The 21,698-nt window shown below is 54.2% G+C and overlaps 1 protein-coding gene across 8 annotated transcripts; it reads right to left on the bottom strand.

Annotated features, from left to right (window-relative positions):
* Nucleotides 1-816: 816 nt before the first annotated feature.
* SLC6A7 (solute carrier family 6 member 7) lies at nt 817-21,659 on the bottom strand. 8 transcript variants are annotated; one of them, XM_033180568.1, is made up of 14 exons: nt 21,158-21,659; nt 17,211-17,394; nt 15,279-15,410; nt 14,850-15,084; nt 12,730-12,868; nt 10,861-10,995; nt 9,665-9,768; nt 9,412-9,536; nt 8,047-8,159; nt 7,809-7,940; nt 7,226-7,325; nt 6,930-7,030; nt 6,230-6,397; nt 817-2,442 (listed from the first exon to the last, which is right to left on the bottom strand). In XM_033180568.1, exons 1-14 carry the CDS (start codon nt 21,188-21,190, stop codon nt 2,233-2,235), a joined length of 1,911 nt encoding a protein of 636 aa, XP_033036459.1. In that variant the 5' UTR covers nt 21,191-21,659; the 3' UTR covers nt 817-2,232. The 8 variants fall into 8 exon arrangements, with proteins under 8 accessions (XP_033036459.1, XP_033036456.1, XP_033036457.1 ...); XM_033180567.1 differs by adding an exon at nt 2,614-2,722 and having other exon boundaries at nt 2,303-2,442; nt 6,930-7,325; XM_033180565.1 differs by having other exon boundaries at nt 6,930-7,325.
* Nucleotides 21,660-21,698: the final 39 nt, after the last annotated feature.

The raw sequence follows: 21,698 nt of genomic DNA, 5'->3' as shown, positions 1-21,698 counted from the left end.
AAAGGTCCATGGCCCCATGCCCGGGCAGACAGCACCTCTTGCCCAGAAAGGGCACGCTGAGAAGGCTCAGTACCAGGGCGCTGCCCGCAGGGCTGCAGTCTGCCTCGTGGGAAGAAGCACCTGAATTCTGAAGGCCATTCTCACACGCTTTGCAAATTAGCAAATTCATCTCTTTCCCCTCACCCAGAGCCCCAAACAAAGAGGAGTGGGAGGGGGGCCTGGCCCTTTGTTAGGGGGAATTTATTAATATCTGAAAAATGCAGCCGCCCTTCCTTTCCACCCCCAATCAAAGCCTTTGCAAACACCTGGGCCTCGCATTTGAAAGGCCCTGGGGCTCTTTTATATGACAAGGCCCTGCCAGGAGGTGGTGGGTGGAACCCGGAGATTCTTCCGGACTGGGAAACTCTTGGCTCCTCCTAGCCCTGGTCTTTAGCTCCAGCCTTCACCTGCAGGCAGGGCTGAGGAGGAGTGGGAGAGGGAAGAAGGCAGTAGGCTCATGGGCTCTGCTTTGCCGGCCCCCACCACCCCAGGCTCTGCCCGGCTTGGCTGGGTCACCTTGAGCAAGCTTCCTTCCCTCCGTGGGCCTCGGTTTGTCTGTCTGTGTAACAGGGAACTAAGCAGTCTCTAAGGGCCTGGAGTTGTCTTCCTTTCTGAGCCCTTCCCACCCCCCACTGCCATAGGGAAATGTCAGACCCAGGGCAGAAGCCAGGAGAGCCGGGGGAAGGAGGGAGCAGAGCCTGTTTCCTCCCCTGTCCAGTGGGAGCTGGGGAGCCCTGTGCTGCCCACCTCATGGCTCTCAGCAGTAAGGAGACAGGGTAAGGAGCATGACCTCATTTGATATTTATTAACAATAAACCAACAGAACACAAGGAGATGGGGGGACACAGCGAGAGACAGGCAGAGGCTGGCCACAGTTGCACGAGGGAGCCCTGCCCCACGGGAGAATGCTGTGTGCATAAGCCATGCTGAGGCATTTCTGCACCCCACCCTCCTCTCTGAGGGACCCACAGTACCAAGGGCTACCCTCTGCCCTCTGCCTCTACCCCTACACTGGGCCCAGGGCCCATGTCCTGGAGCAGAGTGGGTGACCTCGGGACCAGCCAGCCATGTGTGTGGGCCACCTCCTAGTCTCATGGTTGCCCTGTCACCAGCAACCAAGGCCAGCTTCCTAGCAGCTCCTGAACTGGAGGAGACACTGCAGGCCACCAGGACAAGGGAGATGGGAAGAGAGGGGCCCTGGACCCTCACAGTGACCCTTCCTACCTCCCCAGCTTGTACGGCTTGGGGTCCAGTGGGTGAAGGGGTGGCCTTTCTCTGAAGTGCTGGGGCCTCCTGTCCCCACCCGCAGCCCCGGCGCCCTGGCTCAGGCCACTGGCACCCCTTTCCCACTTTGCACAGACCTCCCCACTCCACCCTGTCCCCTCCAATCCACCCTGCACAGACCCAGAATGATATTCTTCATGCAAATCCCCTGCCCACCCCATCATCCCCGGCTCCCCTCTGTTAGTTTTCCTTCTGTCTTGAACCCTCCTGTAACCTGGTAAAATCAATGTCTCCAACCCTCTTGGTCTCTGCCCAGGCAGCTCAGCATCCTCTGGCCCAGAGCTCCTCCCGACCTTGCCCTCTTCTTCCTCTCTCTGCAAACTTCCCCATCCTCCAGCGTCCTCAGCTCCCACCTCCTTCAGGAGTCCTGCACACAGGAGCCCCCAGGGATCCTTCTTCCCAAGGAGCTCATTGACCCTTGATCCCCAGGGCCTCGGAGCCTCAAGAGCCTCTGTGGCCCTGACCCTCCCTGCCCAGCTTCAGATTCTGGTTGTGCTGAGGTGCATGGGGACAGGCTCCCCCTAAACAGGGAGGGGTGTAGGCCCTGAATAGAGATGAGAAGGTGGTGCCGGCTGCCCCATGGGAAAGGGAGCTGACTGGTCAGGAGGTTTGGGGTCAAGTCCCCTCTGCCATGAGACCTAGGGCAAGTCCCTCCCCTCCTGGCCTCAATATGTCCATCTGCAAAGTAGGGCTGAGTTGGATCATTCTCAGCTTTGAGTGGGTCTGAGTATGCCTGTGTGCGTAGGGGGTTGTCAGAGGTTTCAGGAGAGGCAGAGGCTGCAAGAGGGACCCCCACTGGGGGACTGGCATCTTTATGGCAGCCCCCCATAGCCTCTCAGAATCCCAGAGAGCACAGCTGACCTTTGCAGGCTTCTAAGAAGGGACTGTGAGGCCCACCTGCCTCCTGCCTCACATCATCGACTCCTCCTCCTCTGCAATCTCACGGTCCACCTCAATGGCCGTGTTCTCGAAGCTGGTGATGCCCCCGTACTTGCGCATGTGCACCATCAGTGGCTTTGGTGACTGGCTCCCAGCCAGCGTGGCCACATACATGCCCGTCCGGTTCTCCTCCAGGGATGGTCCCCAGTCCATGGCCGGCCGGCTGGCCTGTTGGAGCCGCTGCAGCAAAGCAATGAGAGCAGTGAAAACAGGAAACAGGCAGCACTGGTGGAGTGTTCACTGTGGCCAGGCACCCAGCAAAGACCTGACCACATCACTGGGTGAGTCCTGGCCACAGCTCCCTGGCGGGGAAGGTGGGGGCACTATGACTTCCCCAGGGGAGGGATCCACCTGCTTCAGTGAGAATCCTGTTCTACCACTTGGAAGTTGGATGGCTCTTGGCAATGCCGCCCGGCTCTGGGTGCTCTGCTTCCTGGTCTGTAATTCGGGAATCCCAGTCCTGTCATAGGGTTGTTGTGAAGGCACTGAGATGACGCACTCAGGAGGGTGCTGGGAACAGGGTAAGGCCTGGGAAGTGGAAGCTGTTGCTATAATTATGTGGCAGGCCCCTCCTTAGAGCGTCTGAATGACGATCTAGCAGCCTTCCCCTAAATGCTGAGTCTTAAGGAGCTGGGGGCTTTTGGAAAAGAGCGGGAGAACTGAGGTGGACTTGCAGCTGGCTTTCCCGGTTTCTTCCAGCCCCGACCTGCCTCCTTTTGCCTCTGACCTTTCCCTCATGGAGCCCCAGTTTTCATGACTAAGATGATGACTAAGCCTGGAGAGTCCAGAGTTCCTTCTTCCTCAACCACATTCCCAAAGCCCTCTGCCTGTTCTGCGAGGGAGAAGAGAGAGCCCCTGTGTCCTTAAAGAAAGGAAGCAATTAACATTTGGGCAGCCCACTGGGCAGGTTCCAAGGGAGAAACCGTGTGTAATGCCTTTACCCGGGGTCTCCCACAGCTTCGTACTCACAGCACAGTGATACTTAGGAAGATGTGTTGAGAGCACGCTACCCCACTGCTCAGAAGCCTGCCAATGACTGCACATCTCACTGGAAATGAAATCCAAAGTGCCCACCAGCGCCTCCAGCTCCTGGCCCCTGTCTACCTCCCTGATATCAGCTCTGCCAGTTCTCTCCACCCCCCTCTGCTCCAGCCACAGCACTGGCCTCCATGCTATTCTCAAACATGCCAGCCCCCTGCCTCAGGGCCTTTGCACATGTTGCCTTTCTGCCTGGAATGCTCTCACCCTAGATGCCTACATGGATCACCCTGTCCAGTTAGTCAGGTCTGTCATCTCCTCAGAGAGGTCTTCTCTGACGATCCTGGCCAAAGTGCCATTCTCCCTTTATTCCTGTATTCCTTTTCTTTTAAGTGCAGAACTTACCTTTACGTATTTGTTTATTGCCTGTCCCCCACAATAAAATACAAGCTCCCTGAGAACAAGGACTTAGATATGTTTACAGCTGAAAATGGGGGGTGCTCAGACCAAAGTTTCTTAACCTGAGTGCTCCTGACATTTTGGTCTAGAGAATTCTCTGTTATGGGGGCTGTCCTGTGCATGGAAGGTTGTTTAGCAGCATCCCTGAACTATGCCCACTAGATGACAGGAGCACTCCTCCTTGTACCCCTCTCCCCTCCATGACAGCCAACAATGTCTCCAGACCTTGCCAAATGTCCCCCAACGGCAAAATCACCCCCTGTGGGAACCCCTGGCCTAAAATTGTGTACCCACTGCACTCCAGCTCTGTGCTAAGCAGTGGCTAATTTAATCTTTACAGTGTCCTGATGACAGCGGTATTACTACTTTTACCATCTGCCCACACTGATATTATCTGAGTGTTAAAGCTCAGAGAGATTGGTTAAGTTGGCCAACGTCACACAGGTGGGAAGTGGTGACGCTGGGATTTGAACCCGTCCTGACCCCATCCTGAACCTTTAAAATACTTTGCTTTTCTGCCTTTCACAGTGGAGACTATATTGATAAGCTTCTTTTCTTCTCGTAGCAGGCCTAAAAGTAGGTATCACCCTCTCCATTTTAAAGACAGAGACACTTAATCCCAGCACTTTGGGAGGCCGAAGTGCTCGGATCACTTGGGGCCAGGAGTTTAAGACCAGCCTGGCCCCGTCTCTATTAAAAATACATAAATTAACTGGACATGGTGGTAGGTGCCTGTTATCCCAGCTACTTGAGAGGCTGTGGCAGGAGAATCACTTGAACCCGGGAGATGGAGGTTGCAGTGAGCCAAGATGGCACCACTGCACTCCAGCCTGGGTGACAGAGCGAAACTGTCTGAAAAAACAAACAAAAAAAGACCAAAAAAAAAAAAAACCTGCCTATTGGATACTATGCTTATTGTCTCCACTGCACTGCACTCCAGCCTGGGTGACAGAGCAAGACTCTGTCTCAAAAAAAAATAATAATAAATTAAAATAAAATAAAAATAAAGACAGAGAAGCTGAGGTTCAGAGAAGTGCAGTTCAGGGTACTTGCTTAGGGTCACGAGGCTGGCAAATGGCAGGGCAGGATTCCGATCCTAGGGTCTGTGCTGGAAGCCCAGGCCTCTGAAGCTGGCACTCCTGAGCTGGGGAATGCCTCCTCCGCAGTGCACAACACTCCTCTCAGGCCCCCCAAAACATGCCCCTTCCCCCTGGCTGTGGGGCAGGGCAGCAGGGCAGCAGGGCGGTGGTGACTGCTGGGGAGCCCAGCATTCCTAGTGGCTCATTAGCAAGGCTTGGGGACCATGAGCTTCCTGGGAGCCGGAGCCTCCACCCTGAGCAATTCCCCTCTCTTACTTCCCTTTGCAGATACCCTGGCTCTCAAGCAAGGAGCAGAGGTGGAGCTCCTGAGGTTCAGAGAAGGGAAGGAGTTTGCCCCAAGTCACCCAGCAATTGGAGGCAGTGCAGAGGCTAGACTCCAGGCTGCCCCCTGTGGTCTGGCAGCAGGATGGGGGAGGCATAAAGCACTTCTGGCTCCTGAGCAACCCCTGCAGGTGGAGCCTTGTGGTGGGGGCAGCTGAGGGGCAGGAGCTACATGGGGGAAGTAGAGGAGAGGCAGCAGTGTGCTGGTAAGCAGACTGTGGGGTGGGGTGCAGGGGAGGCCTGCTTTATAGCCATTTTCTGTGGTGTAAATATCTCCACCATTGCCAATTCCTAGCTACCAATGGTTTAACACCTAGCTCACACATTCCTGAATATTTAAGGATTAGCTCTCATGAACCAGTGATAGCTGGCTCCAGCACACTTCTGGTGGGATGTGTGTGTTGTGGGTGCCTCCAGGCTCTCTCTGGATGCCATCCATCGGGCTCACTAAAGCTGCATTCATGATGTCGGCCTCTTGCCACCAGAGGACTCCACACCAGCGGTGGCAGAAGTGCAGGCCTCAGTGTTCAGAGGGTACGGTGAGGCTCAGACCACACACTTCTGCTGGCCCACAAAGGGTCACTACTCCCCTCTTCCAACGCCTCAGACCCTGTGGCAAACAGAGTGTACTCTCCATGTTTGTCTGAGTCCCTCCCCAAAACTCTAGGCATGGGCAGGGTTCACACCATCATTCTATCCCCGGCCACCAGTGGGACACAGCAGGACTCCTGGGCACAGGAGTAGGGTGACAGCCTGCCCTCTGAGGTCCCTCACTGTCACCATTTGACCCTGAGTTCCAGAAGCAAGCTCTGGGCTGGTGACCTGAGTTCAAGACCCGATCCACCCCCAACCCATGGTGGGACCTGGGGCCACTCCCTGGTTAACAGTGGTCTTTAGATTGTGCCACCCCCTCCCCCAAGGCTTCATGTGGTACAAAGCGCCACAGGGCAGGACTCCAGCCCCTGAATCTGCCTCAGCCCAGGCAGATCTCCTCAGGCTAAAAGAAGCTGGATAAGGGGTGGGTGCATATATCTTCTGTTCTAGCAAGGGGACCCAGGGTCAGGCCACAGGTCAGGAAGGCTGAGAGTGGACAGGGTGGGCAGACTCACCTCCCAGAATGAGCCCTCTTCTCGAAGCACAGCCACCAGCATGCCAGCTGGGATCATGAGGCAGGACAGCAGGCCCATCAGGATGCCCAGCAGTTCAGCCCAGGGTGGGAAGCGGTAGCTGCCATACTCTGAGGGCTGGTACTTGACAATGCTATACACCAGCAGGGCCTGCAGAGTGGGGACTCCCAGCATTACTGCGGGCTTTTGTCTAAATTGCCTTAAGGCCTGAGGTAGCCCAGCCTAGTGCCAGCCCAAGGCCTGAGACAGTCCAGCCCAGAGCTACCCAGGATCCTAAGCTGTACCGGAACCTGAAGTGGTCCATCTCTGGAGCCTTTGCAAGGCTTGAGCCAGTCCAGCTCGAAGCTGACCCAACACCAAGGCCTGCAGCAGCCCAGTTCTGAAGCACCCCAATCCCTTAGCTGCTCCAACCTCAAGACAGAAATCACAGCCTAAAGGCTCCAATCCTGAGGTCCTTGGGCCTGGGAAAGACCCACCCATTTAACCAACTGAACTAGGGCCAGGCCCAGCACAGCTACAAAAGCTGGGAACATCAGGGGAGGGGATGGACTAGGATTCTGGTGCCCACCCCAGAGCCTTCCACTGTGGACCAGGGTGGCCCTACCAGACTGAATGTGCAGAGGGGAATCCCGCTTTCAGTTCTGGGGCCCCAGCCAGCAACCCTCCCTCCCTCCCCAGTTACCAAGAGCGTGGCTGGGGACAGGAACAACCAGCAGGCCCTGAAGTAGAGGCCCGGCTTGAAGCCCAGCATCATGTGGATGTCTCGGCAGAACCTTTGAATGCCTGCACAGGGGAGGGGAGGAGGAATGGCCCCACCCGCCGGCCCCACAAGTGCCAGCAGCCCCTCCCCTCCCCCAGCTGCCCCCACTGGAAACCCTGGCCCTTGGGACCAGGGACCCAGGTACTGGGGGGCCCTAGGGTAGACTCCCGTTCTCCCACTGCAGAGAGCTCGACTCTGCCTCCCACGGCTCTTCTCACCATACACCCGTGTCACGGCAAGGCATGTGGTGATCACCACCACCATCAGCCCAAAGCTGGCGCTGTAGTCATCCAGAAGGACCAGCCAGTACATGCCCCCCTAAAACACAAGCACAGTTCTGGTGTCCCCTCCCCAAGCCTCACTCTCTGCTGCAGCCCCTTCTCCTGGCAAGAAGTGAGTAGGAAGCAGACATGCTGACGGGGAGCACAAGATGACAGGGCGACAGCTGGCTGCCAGCCCAGCCCTTCCAGGCCTCGTCTTATCTGAGTTCCATGACAGTCGTCTATTATAGAATCCTCCTGAAAAACAGGCTCAGGGAGGGGAAATCATATCCTGAAGCCCCCTCAGCAAGTGCAGGAGTAAGGTTTGAACCCAGATTTTGCAGACTAAATCTCCACAGCCAGGACTCTGAATCACAAGGCCAAATTGCCTCCCTTGGGAGATAGGGACGGGGAGGGACTGGGTTCCTTGCAAAGAGGAAGATGGAGGGGGCCCAGCAACTGCTCAGCCGGGCCAGAGATCTCGTTGCAGGCGTCTGCCCTTGTCCCGCCCACCTGCCATCCTCCCTGCAGCGCCACTCACATCGGTGGTGAGGATCAGCCCCATCAGGTACATGGCCACGCAGATGAGCCCTGAGAACACCACCTTCTTGGGCCGCAGGTAGTATGGGAACTCATCCGTCACAGCTGTCACAATGGTCTCCAGAAAAGCAAACTGGGAGAGAGGAGGGGCTGGGGTCAGAGTTCTATCCCCACCACACACACACACACACACACACACACACACACACACGGTGCCTGCTGCCACAGATGAGGCTCACCTGGCTGTCCAGGCCGAGAGTCAGAAGCATGAAGAAGAAGAGAAAGGACCAGAAGGGCGACAGAGGCAGCATGGTCATGGCCTGTGGGTAGACGACAAAGGCCAGGCCAGGGCCTGGGCCAAAGGCACAGGGGGTCAGCAGCTTGGGGCATGCAGTGGGCTCCCATATGCACACGCAGACACGCACGACCACTTACACTCATTTGGGCCACTTGTTTCGTCTAACTCAGAGATGCCCACTTAAATGCACCCTCTGACACTTCCTTAACTCCCAGGACCTAGGCCAGCACATTGCAGGTACTCGATGAACATAGGTTGATAAACAAACACAAGACCCCAGTATAAAACCTCATTGAAATATACTTATGTACACAGTTATTGGTACAAACAATGCCACTAACACACATTTACATGCATCCACTGGCAAAAGACACAGTGATTCACATGACCATTCTCACCCTTTTCACTTGCACATAGACACCTACACACACGAGACGACTTATTTGTGTAACCAAAGCACAGAACATGACAATCTTGCACAGAAACTCATTTACCTCCAGACATGGGTTAATGCACACTCCTTTGCTCACCCATCCCCTTGCACATGGACCACCAGAAACCAGCTAGGACGTGTTCCTTTGCATGCACATGTGTGCACATGCACACACGTGACATACCCATCTACAATTTTTTTTTTTTTTTTTTTGAGACAGAGTCTCGCTCTGTTGCCCAGGCTGGAGTGCAGTGGCACGATCTCTGCTCACTGCAAGCTCCGCCACCTGGGTTCACTCCATTCTCCTGTCTCAGCCTCCAGAGGAGCTGGGACTACAGGCACCCGCCACCACGCCTGGCTAATATTTTTTGTATTTTAGTAGAGACAGGGTTTCACTGCATTAACTAGGATGGTCTCAATCTCCTGACCTCATGATTTGCCCACCTCAGCCTCCCAAAGTGCTGGGATTATAGGCGTGAGCCATCATGCCCGGCCCCTTTTCTTGAGGCAGAGTCTTGCTCTGTTGCCCAGGCTAGAGTGCAGTGATCCAATCTTGGCTCATTGCAACCTCAACCTCCAGGGTTCAAGCGATTCTCCTGACTCAGCCTCCTGAGTACTGGGATTACAGGCATGTGCCACCATGCCCGGCTAATTTTTGTATTTTTAGTAGAGACTGGACGCACCATGTTGATCAGGCTGGTCTCGAACTCCTGACCTCAAGTGATCCACCCACCTTGGCCTCCCAAAGTGCTGGGATCACAGGCGTGAGCCACCACGCCTGGCCCCCATCCATAATCTTGCTGGTCCACCAGCCCAGCCCCATCTCTACCCAACACACATGCTCACCCCTCTGAGGCCAGGCAGCCTGCCCACCTGCTTTGGCTACTTGGTCCACAGGCACGCCCAGCTCCTGAGACATGTAGCCCAGCACGGAGAAGATGGCAAAGCCAGCCAGGATGCTGGTGATGGCGTTGCCCAGAGTGACGATGAAAGTGTCTCTACCAGAAGAAGTCCAGGTGCAGGCCAGGGTGAGTGGGCCTTCCTTTCAGCCTCTGAGGCCCTCCCTGGTCAGCCACTCTCCTCCCTGCTTTGGACCCCAGGGTCTGGGAGGTTGTGGGACACTGACCTATAGATGTTCTGGTGAAATGTGTTGTAGGAGGCAAAGGTGAGGAGCCCTCCGAAGCCCACACCCAGGGAATAGAAGATCTGAAGAGCAGCTTCAATCCACACCTGTGCCAGGAAGGATGGAAAGGGAGGGTGTGTGGAGGGTCAAGGACAGAGAAGGAAGGCAGTGAATGAAGACGGTGTGACAGCTCCAGGGATGGCGTGGTGACCAGCCTGGCTCACAAGTGACGTGGACCAGGAGCAAAGCCTGCTCCAACACTTACACAGTGGGACATGGGCATGTCCCTTCGCCTGTGCAGGCCTCAGTTTCCCACCCAGGATCTAGAAGATGGTCACTAAGCTTGGTCCAGTTCTGAAGGACACAGAGCCTAATGTAAAGTATTCAGGAGATTTGTATTGGCAATAAGCCTGCATAACCCCTTTACTTCCTTTCTGGAATCCTGGCATCTGGATTTGGACCCCAGCTTCAGCACTGTCTAGCTGTGCAGCCTGAGCAAGCCAGGTCACCCCTCTGGACCGCAGGATCCCCATCTGTAATGAGGGGATAGGAATAGTGCCTAGTTCATGGGAGGAGTGCGGATTAAATCACTACACACATGCATGTAAAACACTAGCACAAGGTCAGGCACAGTCACCAGTCAATAAATATTAACGTTAGCTGTCAGTACCATTGTTATCACCATCGTCACTAATGCCCTCCTTGGGGTTTACAGTCACACAGATCTGGGCTGGGATCCCTGTTCTGCGATCCCCTAGCTGTATGACCTTAAGCTTACTAAAAACCCCTTTGAGCCTCAGTTTATTCCTCTGTAAAACAAGGAGGATAGTGTTTACAGGATTGTTAAGAATAATAAATGAAGTATTATATGCAGTTAGTGACAAGATATTGTATTCTTGGAGAATGCTAAGAGAGTGGATGTTGTGTTCTCACCACAAAAATGATAATTATGTGAGATAATGCATATGCTAATTAGCTAGATTTAACAGTTCCCCCACGTACATATGCTTCAAAATATCACGTTGTATATGATAAATACATAAAATTTTACCTATCAATTTAAAAATAAAAAAATAAATTAAAAAGACACAAGGAAGGCTGAGCAGAATGCCTGGTACTGGGGTGTCCCAGGGAGCCCTCTTTCCATTCTCCAGCTTAGGCGTGGCCCCTCCCTCTGCACCCCACCCCGAGGGGCTCACCTTGGAAGACAACAGGTGGTGGAACTGGGGGGTGAGATAGAACTGGATGCCCTTCCAGGCCCCTGGGAGGGTGACTCCGCGGACCAGCAGCATGAGCAGGATGAGGTAGGGGAACGTGGCCGTGAAATACACCACCTGAGAGAGGGTAAGTGAGGAGCTGATGGCATTGGGGAGCTTCCCTCAGTGCCACTCCTTATAAACTCATCTGTGTCACTTGCCTCCCCAGCCTTTTGGTAGCCCAAGCTAGGAACCAGCCTTCATCCATGAGGCTTCCCTCCTCCCTTCACACACCCAGCATCGGCAAAGCACCACCACCTTGCTTCCCAAGGCCATGAGACCATGTCCACTGCAGCCCCTGCTCCAGACAGTCATTGTTGCTTACAAAAGCCTCCTCCCTGTGTCCACTCCCTGCCCTGGCAAACCCACTCTGCATCATCCTCAGACATTCAACATTCCCAAACTCACTCCTCCCTCTCTCCTTCTTTTCCCAAACCTCCAGTCACCCCTTCAGCAAACACCATCAAGTCTCAACGTCCTCACTGCCTTGGCTTTGACCATAACCTCTCCTCTCTTTCTATATGGTTTCTACCCTGTCTTTTTTGTCTTAAATGTCTCTGTTCTCACTTTTGCTATCGGCTGCACCATGCAGAGGAAACAGTTCTGATTTATCAATGATTGGGCAAACCATCCTGAAGGTTTCTGAGTTTTTTCTTTTCTTTTCTTTTCTTTTTTTTTTTTTTTTTTGAGACGGAGTGTCACTTAGCCTCCCAGGCTGGAGTGCAGTGGCGCGATCTCTCTGCTCACTGCAACCACCATCTCCCGGGTTCAAGCAATTCTCCCATCTCAGCTTCCTGAGTAGTTGGGATTACAGGCACCTGCCATCATGCCTGGCTAATTTTTGTATTTTTAGTAGAGACAGGGTTTCACCATGTTGGCCAGGCTGGTCTTGAATTCCTGACCTCAGGTGATCCAACCACCTCGGCCTCCCAAAGTGCTGGGATTAAAGGCTTGAGCCACCACCTCCTGCCCTGAGTTTTTTCAAAACGGCTTTATCATCCTTTCCACCCCTTCATCACCTAAAGTAGACATCCGTGGCTTTGTCTTCCAGTCTCTAGTTTGCCTTTTTCATGTAACAGTACCTGACTTTCCCACCATGGAGTTGACTCCATTCCCAGCTCCAGGGGTGGATATATGACCCACGCCCAGCCAAGCAGAGCATTCCATCCTCCTGGCCACAGGGTTTAATTTAGGAATGGATGCACATCCCTGCTCATCCAATGAGACTCAATTCTAAAATATTTGTGAACTGGCGAAAACAACCCTTTACCAAGCTTAGATGTACGCCTAGAGCTGCTAGGGCGACCTCATGAACAATGAAGCCTCAGACGGAAGCCAGCCTGAAAGGAAGCACTACTGAGAGACCCAGAGAACCAGTTTACTGACGACACTGATTGACCCCCTAGACCCAGCTGTGCCTGAAGCACACCCTCTGGACTTTCCAACTGAGTGTGGTAACTGGGTTCTGGTCACCTGCATCTCAAAGAGCCCTAACTCATGTACTCACACTCCAAGTGTTCAACAAACTCTTGCTGAGCTCATTCAAAGTGCCAAGCACTGGGTCAGGATACAGCTGAATGCAGACCCTGCCTTGGTGAGCTTCCAGTCTAGTAAAGCAGCCTTGCCCCTATGTGTTCTCACCTCCATATCTCTTTTCAAGCAGCCCTCATCCCCCAGTCTCAAGGCTCTCTCCCTTCCCCTCTTCCCAGCTGAAGTCTCTTCATCTTCTCATGCTCAGTCCATGCCCTGCCTTCTCCAGGAAACCTTCACCCCATCCAGCCCCTCAGGCCTCTGGGGCCTCCCGAACTTCACCTTGCCAGAAGACTTCACACCCTTGAGAATACAGAGGAACACGATGACCCAGGCCAGCAGCAGGCAGAGGCAGAGGTTCCAGCGGATCTCCCCAGGGCTGCCGATGCCCTGGCTGCCTTGGATGTGGAGGACGTAGCGGCTGCGGGAGACAAAGGTCTCAGTGTCCCCTGGTCACCCCGCCAGGCTCCACAGACATGGAGTCAACCCATGTCCAGCTCACAAGGCCCTACTGCTGGTCTCCACTTGACACCCTCTTGGTCCCTCTCCATCCTTCTCCAACCAACTCTGACCCAGGAGGCTGGCCTCACCAGACCTTACCCCTTCCTCAGCTTTGGGAGGCTGAGGAAGCAAGATCGCTTGAGGATAGGAGTGTGAGACCACCCTTCCTCTTCAGCTTCCATGTGCGTTTGGCTAATGGGAGGCAACAGTGGGAGACTGGAGTTGGGGGAGGAATGAGGGGTCTGGGTATTTGCATATACATGTGTACACCACACACACACACACACACACACACACAGACCATCCAGGGCCTGGCCATGACTGTGTTTTTTAGGCAGCCCCTCTTCCAAGGCTCTGATTCTCCCCTGGTTCCCTCCCATTGCCTCCTAGGTTCAGGAGTGGTGACAGCTCTCCTGGTTGCTAGTCACTGATGCTTCACTCTTCACTGTGGCTTCCATGACCCTCTGAAAAGTCTCTTCACTAAACTCCCTTCAGTGAAACCCTCTGACAATCCATCTGCCTCCTGCCTGCATCCAGACTGATGCAGTGGGCTGTGGCATGGCCATGGAGACCACCCTGGCAGCTGCCAGTGACTGCATCAAATCCTTTGGCTTTAAGCTGCAAACTCAGGCTGATTCTTTCCCACTGGTCAGATAAACTCTTCAGCAGGTGTGGACACTTCAGATGGACTTGAAGTGGACAAATGAATGAACTATGTACTGCATGCAGGTTAAATACCAAAACATTTCAAGACATGGAGCCTATCTGGGAAAAATCTCCTAACAGCAGTCCTTTGTAGGTGAGCTGGTGGGGTTATAGGGTCTGTGTTCTCTGGCCAGCCAACAGTACCACCTAGGGACCAGGCTATTTTAGAATGATCCAGAGCAGGATCAGGACTCAGGAGTCCTTAGTGTCAGTATTATCTCTGTCACTAACTACTGAGCAATACTGAGCAAGCCTCCAGGCTTTTCTTTCTTTCTCTTTCTTTCTTTTCTTTCTTTCTTTCTTTCTTTCTTTCTTTCTTTCTTTCTTTCTTTCTTTCTTTCTTCTTTCTTTCTTTCTTCTTTCTTTCTTTCTCTCTCTCTCTTCCTTTCTTTCTCTTTCTTTCTTCTCTCTCTCTCTCTTTCTTTCTTTCTCTCTTTTTTTTAAAGGCAGAATGCAGTGACAAGGCTTTGTTTTATTGACCATAAAATGGGGCATAGGCTGATGAGTGCAACATCTTTCTAACACCCACCATTCCCAGGACCTACCATGTGCCTGGCACTGTGATAATGGTTTCACCTGCATTATGTTGTTTAATTCTGATGATGATCCCTTACTCTATCATAGTCCTATCTCTATTAGAGAAGTCTGAGATGGTCCCTACTGTGTACAGTCCTGGCCTTATGCTAAGTGCTTTACCTATGATATAGCAGTTGCTCAATAAATATTTATTAAAAGAATGAATGAGTGGGTTAAATGACTAACTGGATAACATCTTATGAAGCAGGTACTGTTACCAACCCCTGTTACAGAGGAGGAAACTGAGACTCCATAATGTTACTATTACTAGTATCATCATCATCATCATTCTCAGCTGGTATTTATTGAGCACTTACTATCCACCAGACTGGACTGCATAATTTATTAATATATGCTTTCTCTCCTTTAATCTTCACTACAACCTTTCTATACCTAGTATTATTGCCCTCATGCTACAGATAAAGCAACAGAAGCCAAATAAATTGTTCAAGGGCACACAACTGGTCAGGTGAAGAGCTGGGATTAGAAGCCAGAGTCCACCTGCCACCAGCACCTGAGCTCATCTTGGCGGTTCATGCTGAGCCCCTTGGGAATGCCCTCTGGCCACCCTCAGTGGTGCAGGGTCCCCTCAGATGCTGCGGGGCCAGCAGTTGCCTGACCTCCAGTACTCCTCGCTGGGGCTGACGGTGCAGGTGAGGTTGAGGGGCAGGGCCCCGTTGCCGTCCTTGGAGCCTCTGTGCTCCAGGCAGAGTTCTGTGTTCCACCAATTGCCACAGTGCTCCCAGGGTAGGTCGCTGGTGAGGGAGGCGAAGAGGTAGAAGAGCACGTAGGCGATGATCATGTTGTAGTAGATGGCCACCAGGCCCACGATGAGCAGCATGGCTGCGCCGGCGCCTGGTGTGGGGAGAGGCTGCTGGGCTGCCCAGGCCAAGCCCTCTGCCAGCTGGGTGGGGTGGCCTCCGGGGAGCTGGTGGCTTTCTGGGCTTCACTTCCATCTCTGCCTGGAGCTTGTGGGGGTTCTGGGGGCAACCTCCCTGCCTCCCCCAGGCCCTGAGCCCTTTCCTCCCTGGGGACCACTGAGGCCTCACCTTTGAAGAGGGGGCTGATTTTCCAGACAGCCAGCGGCCCTAGGCTGGAGAACTGGCCCAGGGAGAGCTCCAGGAAGAAGAGGGGGATGCCACAGATGGCCAGCATGAGGAAGTAGGGCACGAGGAAGGCGCCTGCCGGGAGCGGGGTGGTCAGCAAGGGCCTTGGGGGCAGCTCCCCCAAAAGCCCAGCTCTAGCCCCGCCCCTCCCCTGGCCTGCAGATGTCCCCTCAGACCTGATGGAACACTGTAGGTTTCTTCTCTTCTACACCAGACTGCTGAGGGCCAGAGTGGCCAGCAGGGATTTACTCACCTCTGGAGCCCCAGTGCCCAGAACAGTGCTGGGCTCAGCGCAGACGCTGAGAAACGCCTGCTGAGGGAGTGAATGAATGAATGAGGGAGAGAACGTGTGAATTTCCTACTGAAGAAAGTGCAGACTCCTAAGTACAGAAACCAGCACCCTTCAGAATCTGGCTCCACTCTATCTGCCTGCCCCTCCCCACCACGTCGCCTCAGATACTTGTGACTGCCACCTGTGGTTCCGTGGGCCCACAGCCCTTCCCCTTTGATTCTCATATTGGCAGTCACTTCTTTAGAGAACTGCCCACCACCATATGGCTCTGGAAGGGCTGCCAGTCACATCAACCAACCCCCTCCTAGGCGACCTCGGCCAGAATTATTTGAAAGTGGTTTATCATAACCTGGGGCTGAGAGGAGGGAGTTCATCACCCTCTCCACCTTCCTCAGTGAGCACCTGTCCAAAGCCAGGCTTATCAGAGACCTTCCCTGCAATTCTGTATAGATTCATTCAGACAGAGCAGTTCTGCAAAGCTCTTGGGTTGCTAAACCTATTTGAGGATGAAGTCATTGCAGAGTTGTCTGTGGCCACCTCCCCCCGAGGCCTGCCCCCCACCAACTGCAGGGAGGAAGCCTGTCTCAGGACAAAATGAGGCCAGCACACAGAGAGGAAGAGTAGGGACATGGGGAGAGTGCTTGCGGAGAGACACCATGGGTATCTTCAAGGTCCTGGAGCTTCAGAGGCCAGCTCCAGTCCCACACATCCTAGTCATGTAAATTTATCCTTTCTTTGCTTCATCTCTGGCTTTATTTGGATTTCTCTCACTTTCTCAATATATGCTTCCTTCAAGAGTTTGCTAGAGACAGGAGGAGATACAGAGTACTGGTGAGAGCACACTGGCCAGGGAGGAGATAGTTCTGGATTGGAATGTTGGGTCTGCCACCCTGTGACCTTGGGCAAGGACGCTGGTCTCTTCAAGTTTCAGCTACCTCATCGTATCCATGGTGCCTACCCAATAGGGTCATCACCAGGGTTAAATGAGATGGGCACAGAAAGCACCAAACCCAGGGCCTGACAGGTGGTAAGTGCTCCGCCCTAGCTTTTGCTAATGAGACTTGGAACAGTCACTTGATGGAGAAGCAGGGATGAAAGGAAATGTGTTTAAGATGGGAGGCTTTGTGTTTGCAGCCTGAATGGAAGGAACCAAGAGAGGAGGAAAGATTGGAGATGCAAGAGAGGGAATGATTGATGGAGCACAGCTCAGGAGGAGGTGGGGAAAGGAGGGGGTGGGGAGAACACTGAAAGAGCAGTGATCATCGGCAGGCAGATACAGTTCTTTATCACGAAGCAGAGGCAGCTGCCTCTGCCCACCGTGCAGGGCGTGGCCAGCCTTAGAGAGGGAACCATGTGGGTATCCTTCCTGGGGATGAGAGGGAAGAAGGAAGGGCTTGGGTGATGAGAAGGACAAAACAGAGTGAACTCCCTCCTCCCAGCCCCAAGTAACTATAAACCACTTTCAATGAATTCTGCCCAAGGTCACCTAGGAGATAGTGGCTGAGGCCACCGAAAAGCTCACTCTACCCCAGGGCCTTGGCCCATCACCCCAGACACCCTCCAACAGGACCTCAGGCCCATACCTCCTCCGTTGGTGTAGGCTCGATAGGGGAAACGCCAGACATTCCCCAGGCCTACACAGTAGCCAATGCAGGACAGCAGGAAGTCCAGCTTTCCTGTCCAGTTGCCCCTGTCTGCAGCAAAGTCCACATCCAGGTCAACATCGCCCTGGTCACTGGGGGTCATCAGCAGGTCTGGGGTGATAGGCTGCCAATGAAAAAGACCAAAGAGGTCAGGGAGAAGACTGAGGCCAGGCCAGAAATGCAACCTCAAGACAAGACTCTGGAATTGAACGGGACTAAATGAAAAGACACTATCCGTCCAGATAATCAAATGCTCTCAACTGGACTAACCTGGTCATATACAGGAGAGCCTCAGGATTTTCGGCGACCAAAACTTACTGGGCCAGCAGGGTAGGTTAGGCACTAACAAAGCTACCCTGACCTTAGCTTGGCTAACACAGAGGTCAAATTAAGGAATGGTCCTTTTTTTTTTTTTTTGAGACAGAGTCTTGCTCTGCCTAAAAGAGGTGATAGGAGGACAACAGGAAGGAGTTGGGAGCCCTCAGCATAGAAAGGAGAGGACTTGGAGGGACCTAGGGTTCCCCTGAGGGAGGGAGTCCACTTATGCTCCGTGGCTCAAATGGGGCCTACTGAGAACAAAGGAGATCTTACTCCTTGTTTAGGACTGGTACTTTTCGGTCATAAGCCAGAAAACTTTCCCCAATACTTCCCCTCCCCACATGCTGACAGCTTGGCTGGGGGGGTCCAACCCCACCAGGCAAGGTAGGGAGAGCCTGAGGTCTGGGTGAATTTTGTGAATTTTGGCTCATGAGCAGGAAGAAGGTACTTAAGCTGTGATCTGTCTCAGAAAGTCATAATCTTGCTGTCCCTGGAGGGGAGATGCATGCCCAGAGGGGAGCGGAGGCCAGCTGTTTCTAAGGTCCCCTTTCATGCTTCAAAGTGGGTGGGAGGCCCATGGGGCATTCTCCCTTCGGAGACCCTCAGTGATGGTGACCACAGTGTTGATTTTGCCAGAAACTGGCTATTAGCCACAGGGGCTGTGGTGACAGGAACAGCCAGGCATTATTATGGGTGACGATGACAATGACAGAGCATGAAGAGCTGTTTTTAAAGTAACTAGGCTGCAAGGGATGAAACAAACACCTGCCTGGCAGTTCTTTAGCTGTGATCATGGACATGCTGAGGTGACAGGAGCAGCAGATCCCAGACTTATGTGAAACCCGCCCCTCCCCTCCAATGCCCCTTTCCCTAAGGCTGCCTCTCCGGCTGGGTGAGCATCAGCCTTCAGAAACCTCTCACTCCCAGGTGAGCTCTGGGAGGAATGGAGTGGCAGCCAGTTGACACTGTTCCTGGAGTTGGGTGGTGAGCAGGCCTGTCACCCTGAGACACGCCCCTGTCCAGCCCAGCACCATTCAGGCCAGTTCGCAGGAGGTCCCAGTAATGAGGCTCCTCTGATCCCTCCAGAGAAGCTGCCCTTTCCATGCTCACGGAGCGGTCCTGGTTCTCTGTTTCCATGGTGACAAGAGTTCCAGGAGCAGGATGCTGCCAGCTCGTTCCCCTCCTCCCCCAATCAGAGGGAAGCCTGCTTCTGCTCCAGGGGCAGGACATAGGGTCCTCCAAAGCTAAGCCAATCAGGAGCCCAACTGGAGTCCCCAACCCCACCATGGGGTGAATCCCAGGAGGCTGGCACAGTGAGGATGGGGCTGGTTGGGAGACAGAAGAAAGCAATCAAATAGCTGGGGCAGGGTTGGAAGCTGAATGAGTTGCTTCATACTTCTTCCTGGGTATAAGGCTCCCACTCCTGAATCTCCCACTCCCTACCCCAGGGGCATGCAGGAACACACAGCTGAGTTTGTCAGACCTGCATGCTCGCCTTTAGGGACCCACAGCAGGAGCTGGGAGACTCAAGACTGCCCAAGCCAAGGCTCTTCAGGACAGAGAGAGACAATAGGAATCTGGAGTCCAACTTAATCATTGTGCAGATTAGGAGACCGAATTTCAGGAAGAAGGGATGAGCCCAAGGTCAAACAGCAAGTTAAAGGCACAGCAAGACTTGGACCTAGATGCCCTGACTCTAAGTCCAGTGCTCATCTCTGAGCAACGCTGCTCCTTTGCGGAAACCTGGCATTTTCTCATTCCCGCCCAATTTTGCTTGAGAAAAGGGAAAGCACCCTGAGAGGAGGTAGCAACCTAGAACCAACCCCCTCCCCTGTTGGCTCTAGGTTGCTTAGCCTGTCAGCAGGTAAGCAGTAAGTCTCACCCCTCTGTGCCTCAGTTGCCTTATTTATAAAGTGAGGCTACTAAGACATAGCCCCCAAAAGTGTCAAAGGATTACTAAGACATAGCCCCCAAAAGTGTCAAAGGATTAAATGAGATAAAGCTTGCTAACCCTCCAGCCCAGCACCCAGCAAGCGCTTCACAAAACATGGCTATTTACATAATGTGCAGCCCTATAGCAGAGAGGAACAGGCCTTTTGCGGGGAGAGAAGGCAGAGAGGGAAGAGAAGGAGAGTGGAAAAGAATGGAAACAGGACCCAAGAGACTCACAAATGGTCCCAAGAAGTCACTTATGTCAGTGAATAAAAAAGACACACCGGCTGGGCACAGTGGCTCATGCCTGTAATCCCAGCACTTTGGGAGACCGAGGCGGGCGGATCACAAGGTCAGGAGATCGAGACCATCCTGGCTAACGTGGTGAAATCCCGTCCCTACTAAAAATACAAAAATTAACCAGGCATGGTGGCGGGTGCCTGTAGTCCCAACTACTCGGGAGGCTGAGGCAGGAGAATGGCGTGAACCTGGGAGGCGGAGCTTGCAGTGAGCTGAGATGGCGCCACTGCATTCCAGCCTGGGCAACAAAATGAGATTCCGTCTCAAAAAAAAAAAGGCACACCACAGTGGTTCCAAGCCCAGCTGCCCGAGAGCAGAGAACTTGAATGAATGAGTGTGTGTGAGTGAGTGTGTGAGAGTGTGTGCGTGTGTAGGGAGGTTGGTAACACCAGCCCCTGAGACAGTCTTCTCATGTCTACCAGTCCCTTCACATTCTTCCCCACACCTCACACACCCAGTGGGTCCTGCTTTGGTGCCTCCAGGCTGGGGCTGAGCCAGAGGAGGTTCAGGTTAGAGAATGAACTTGCCCAAAGTCACCAGGCAAGTGGCACCTGCAGAATTAGTACTCAGGTGATCTGACTCCTTATTTAGGACTGGTACAAGCCAGAAAACTTCCCCCAATATTCCCCCTCCCCATATGCTGACAGCTTGACTGAGAGGTCCAATCCCACCAAGCAAGGTGGGGAGAGCCTGAGGTCTGGGCCAAGGGCCAATCTCCGATACCAGCTTCCATCTTCATTGCCCATATCCTCGAGCCTCCTGTAGCTCCCTCCCTGTCTTTGTCTCCTTTCACACCTGCTGAGGGGCAGCCTGGGGTCTCAGCAGGGAAGCTAAAGGGGCGGGGAGGGAGCAGGCAGGAAAGAAGAGAGTCCTTCTGCAGGCTCAGGGAGCCGGCTTCAGTATGGACGACCGCCTCCCACTCCCCACCTCCCAGATGAGTCCAGCTCAACGCTCAGGTATCCCAATACGCCCCACATCCAGCAATCAGCGCCTGGCGGGGAGCAGCAGGGTGGAACTGGGGACTAGGGAGAGGTGGGTGCCTGGCCCCGGCCGCCCCTACCCCGCGCCTCCCAGGACTGCAGACACCTGTTTATAGCCCTGGCCCAGTGAACCAGGACTCCCTTCATACTACATCCCGAACCCCAGATGGCAGGGGCTGAGGTGGGGGCGCAGACCGTGACCCTGACCCTCCCTGTAATCCAGCTGAGCTGGGCCTTCCCCAGAGCCCGAAGCTGGTCTGGGTGCGCCCTCAGACCTTCCCCAGGGGCCTCGATGGGGGCGGGTCTCTCCAACCCTCCTCCAGGTTCCCCCCCGGCGCCCCCGCCCTCGTGCCCTACCTTGCGGAGGTGAGCTCCCTGGAGCTTCTTCATCTTCGAAGGCGGGTGGCCGGGGCTCAGCTGCTCCGGAGCGCAGAGATCGAGGGCACGAGAGATGGTCCGCTGCGCCTTTGCCCCCGCGGCTCCCGCTCACCGGCTGGGGCGGGCACGGACGCAGGCGATGCCGTCTGGCGGCTGCGGGCGTGGAGCGCGGTCAGGACGCTGTGAACGCCTTGTCTGTCCCTGCGCAGCGCCCGAGGCTGGGGAAAGGTGCACGGCTGCGCCCGCGTAACACCCAGACAGACAACTGACGGACGGACGGCGGGGGGATGCGCGCGCCCCCGCACGCAGAGCTGCGGATTGGAGGGCCCTGAGCAAGTGGGGAGGGGAGTTAGCGACGGAAACCCTCAGCTTCCTGCGTGACCTTGGGCAAGCGACCTGCCCTCTCTGGGACTCCCTTTCCACAGTTGGGCCAGGAGGGAGGCCGGCCAGTAACAGCCCACCCCCCTGCATCTTCTTTGCTGTGCGACCTTAGGGGATAAGAATCTCACCTCCCTCACAG

This window comes from Trachypithecus francoisi, unplaced genomic scaffold (assembly GCF_009764315.1).
Source record: "Trachypithecus francoisi isolate TF-2019V2 unplaced genomic scaffold, Tfra_2.0 Lachesis_group2, whole genome shotgun sequence".
Taxonomy (NCBI): domain Eukaryota; kingdom Metazoa; phylum Chordata; class Mammalia; order Primates; family Cercopithecidae; genus Trachypithecus; species Trachypithecus francoisi.
Note: the sequence above shows the minus strand (reverse complement) of the source record. Positions and strands in the feature narration are given on the sequence as shown.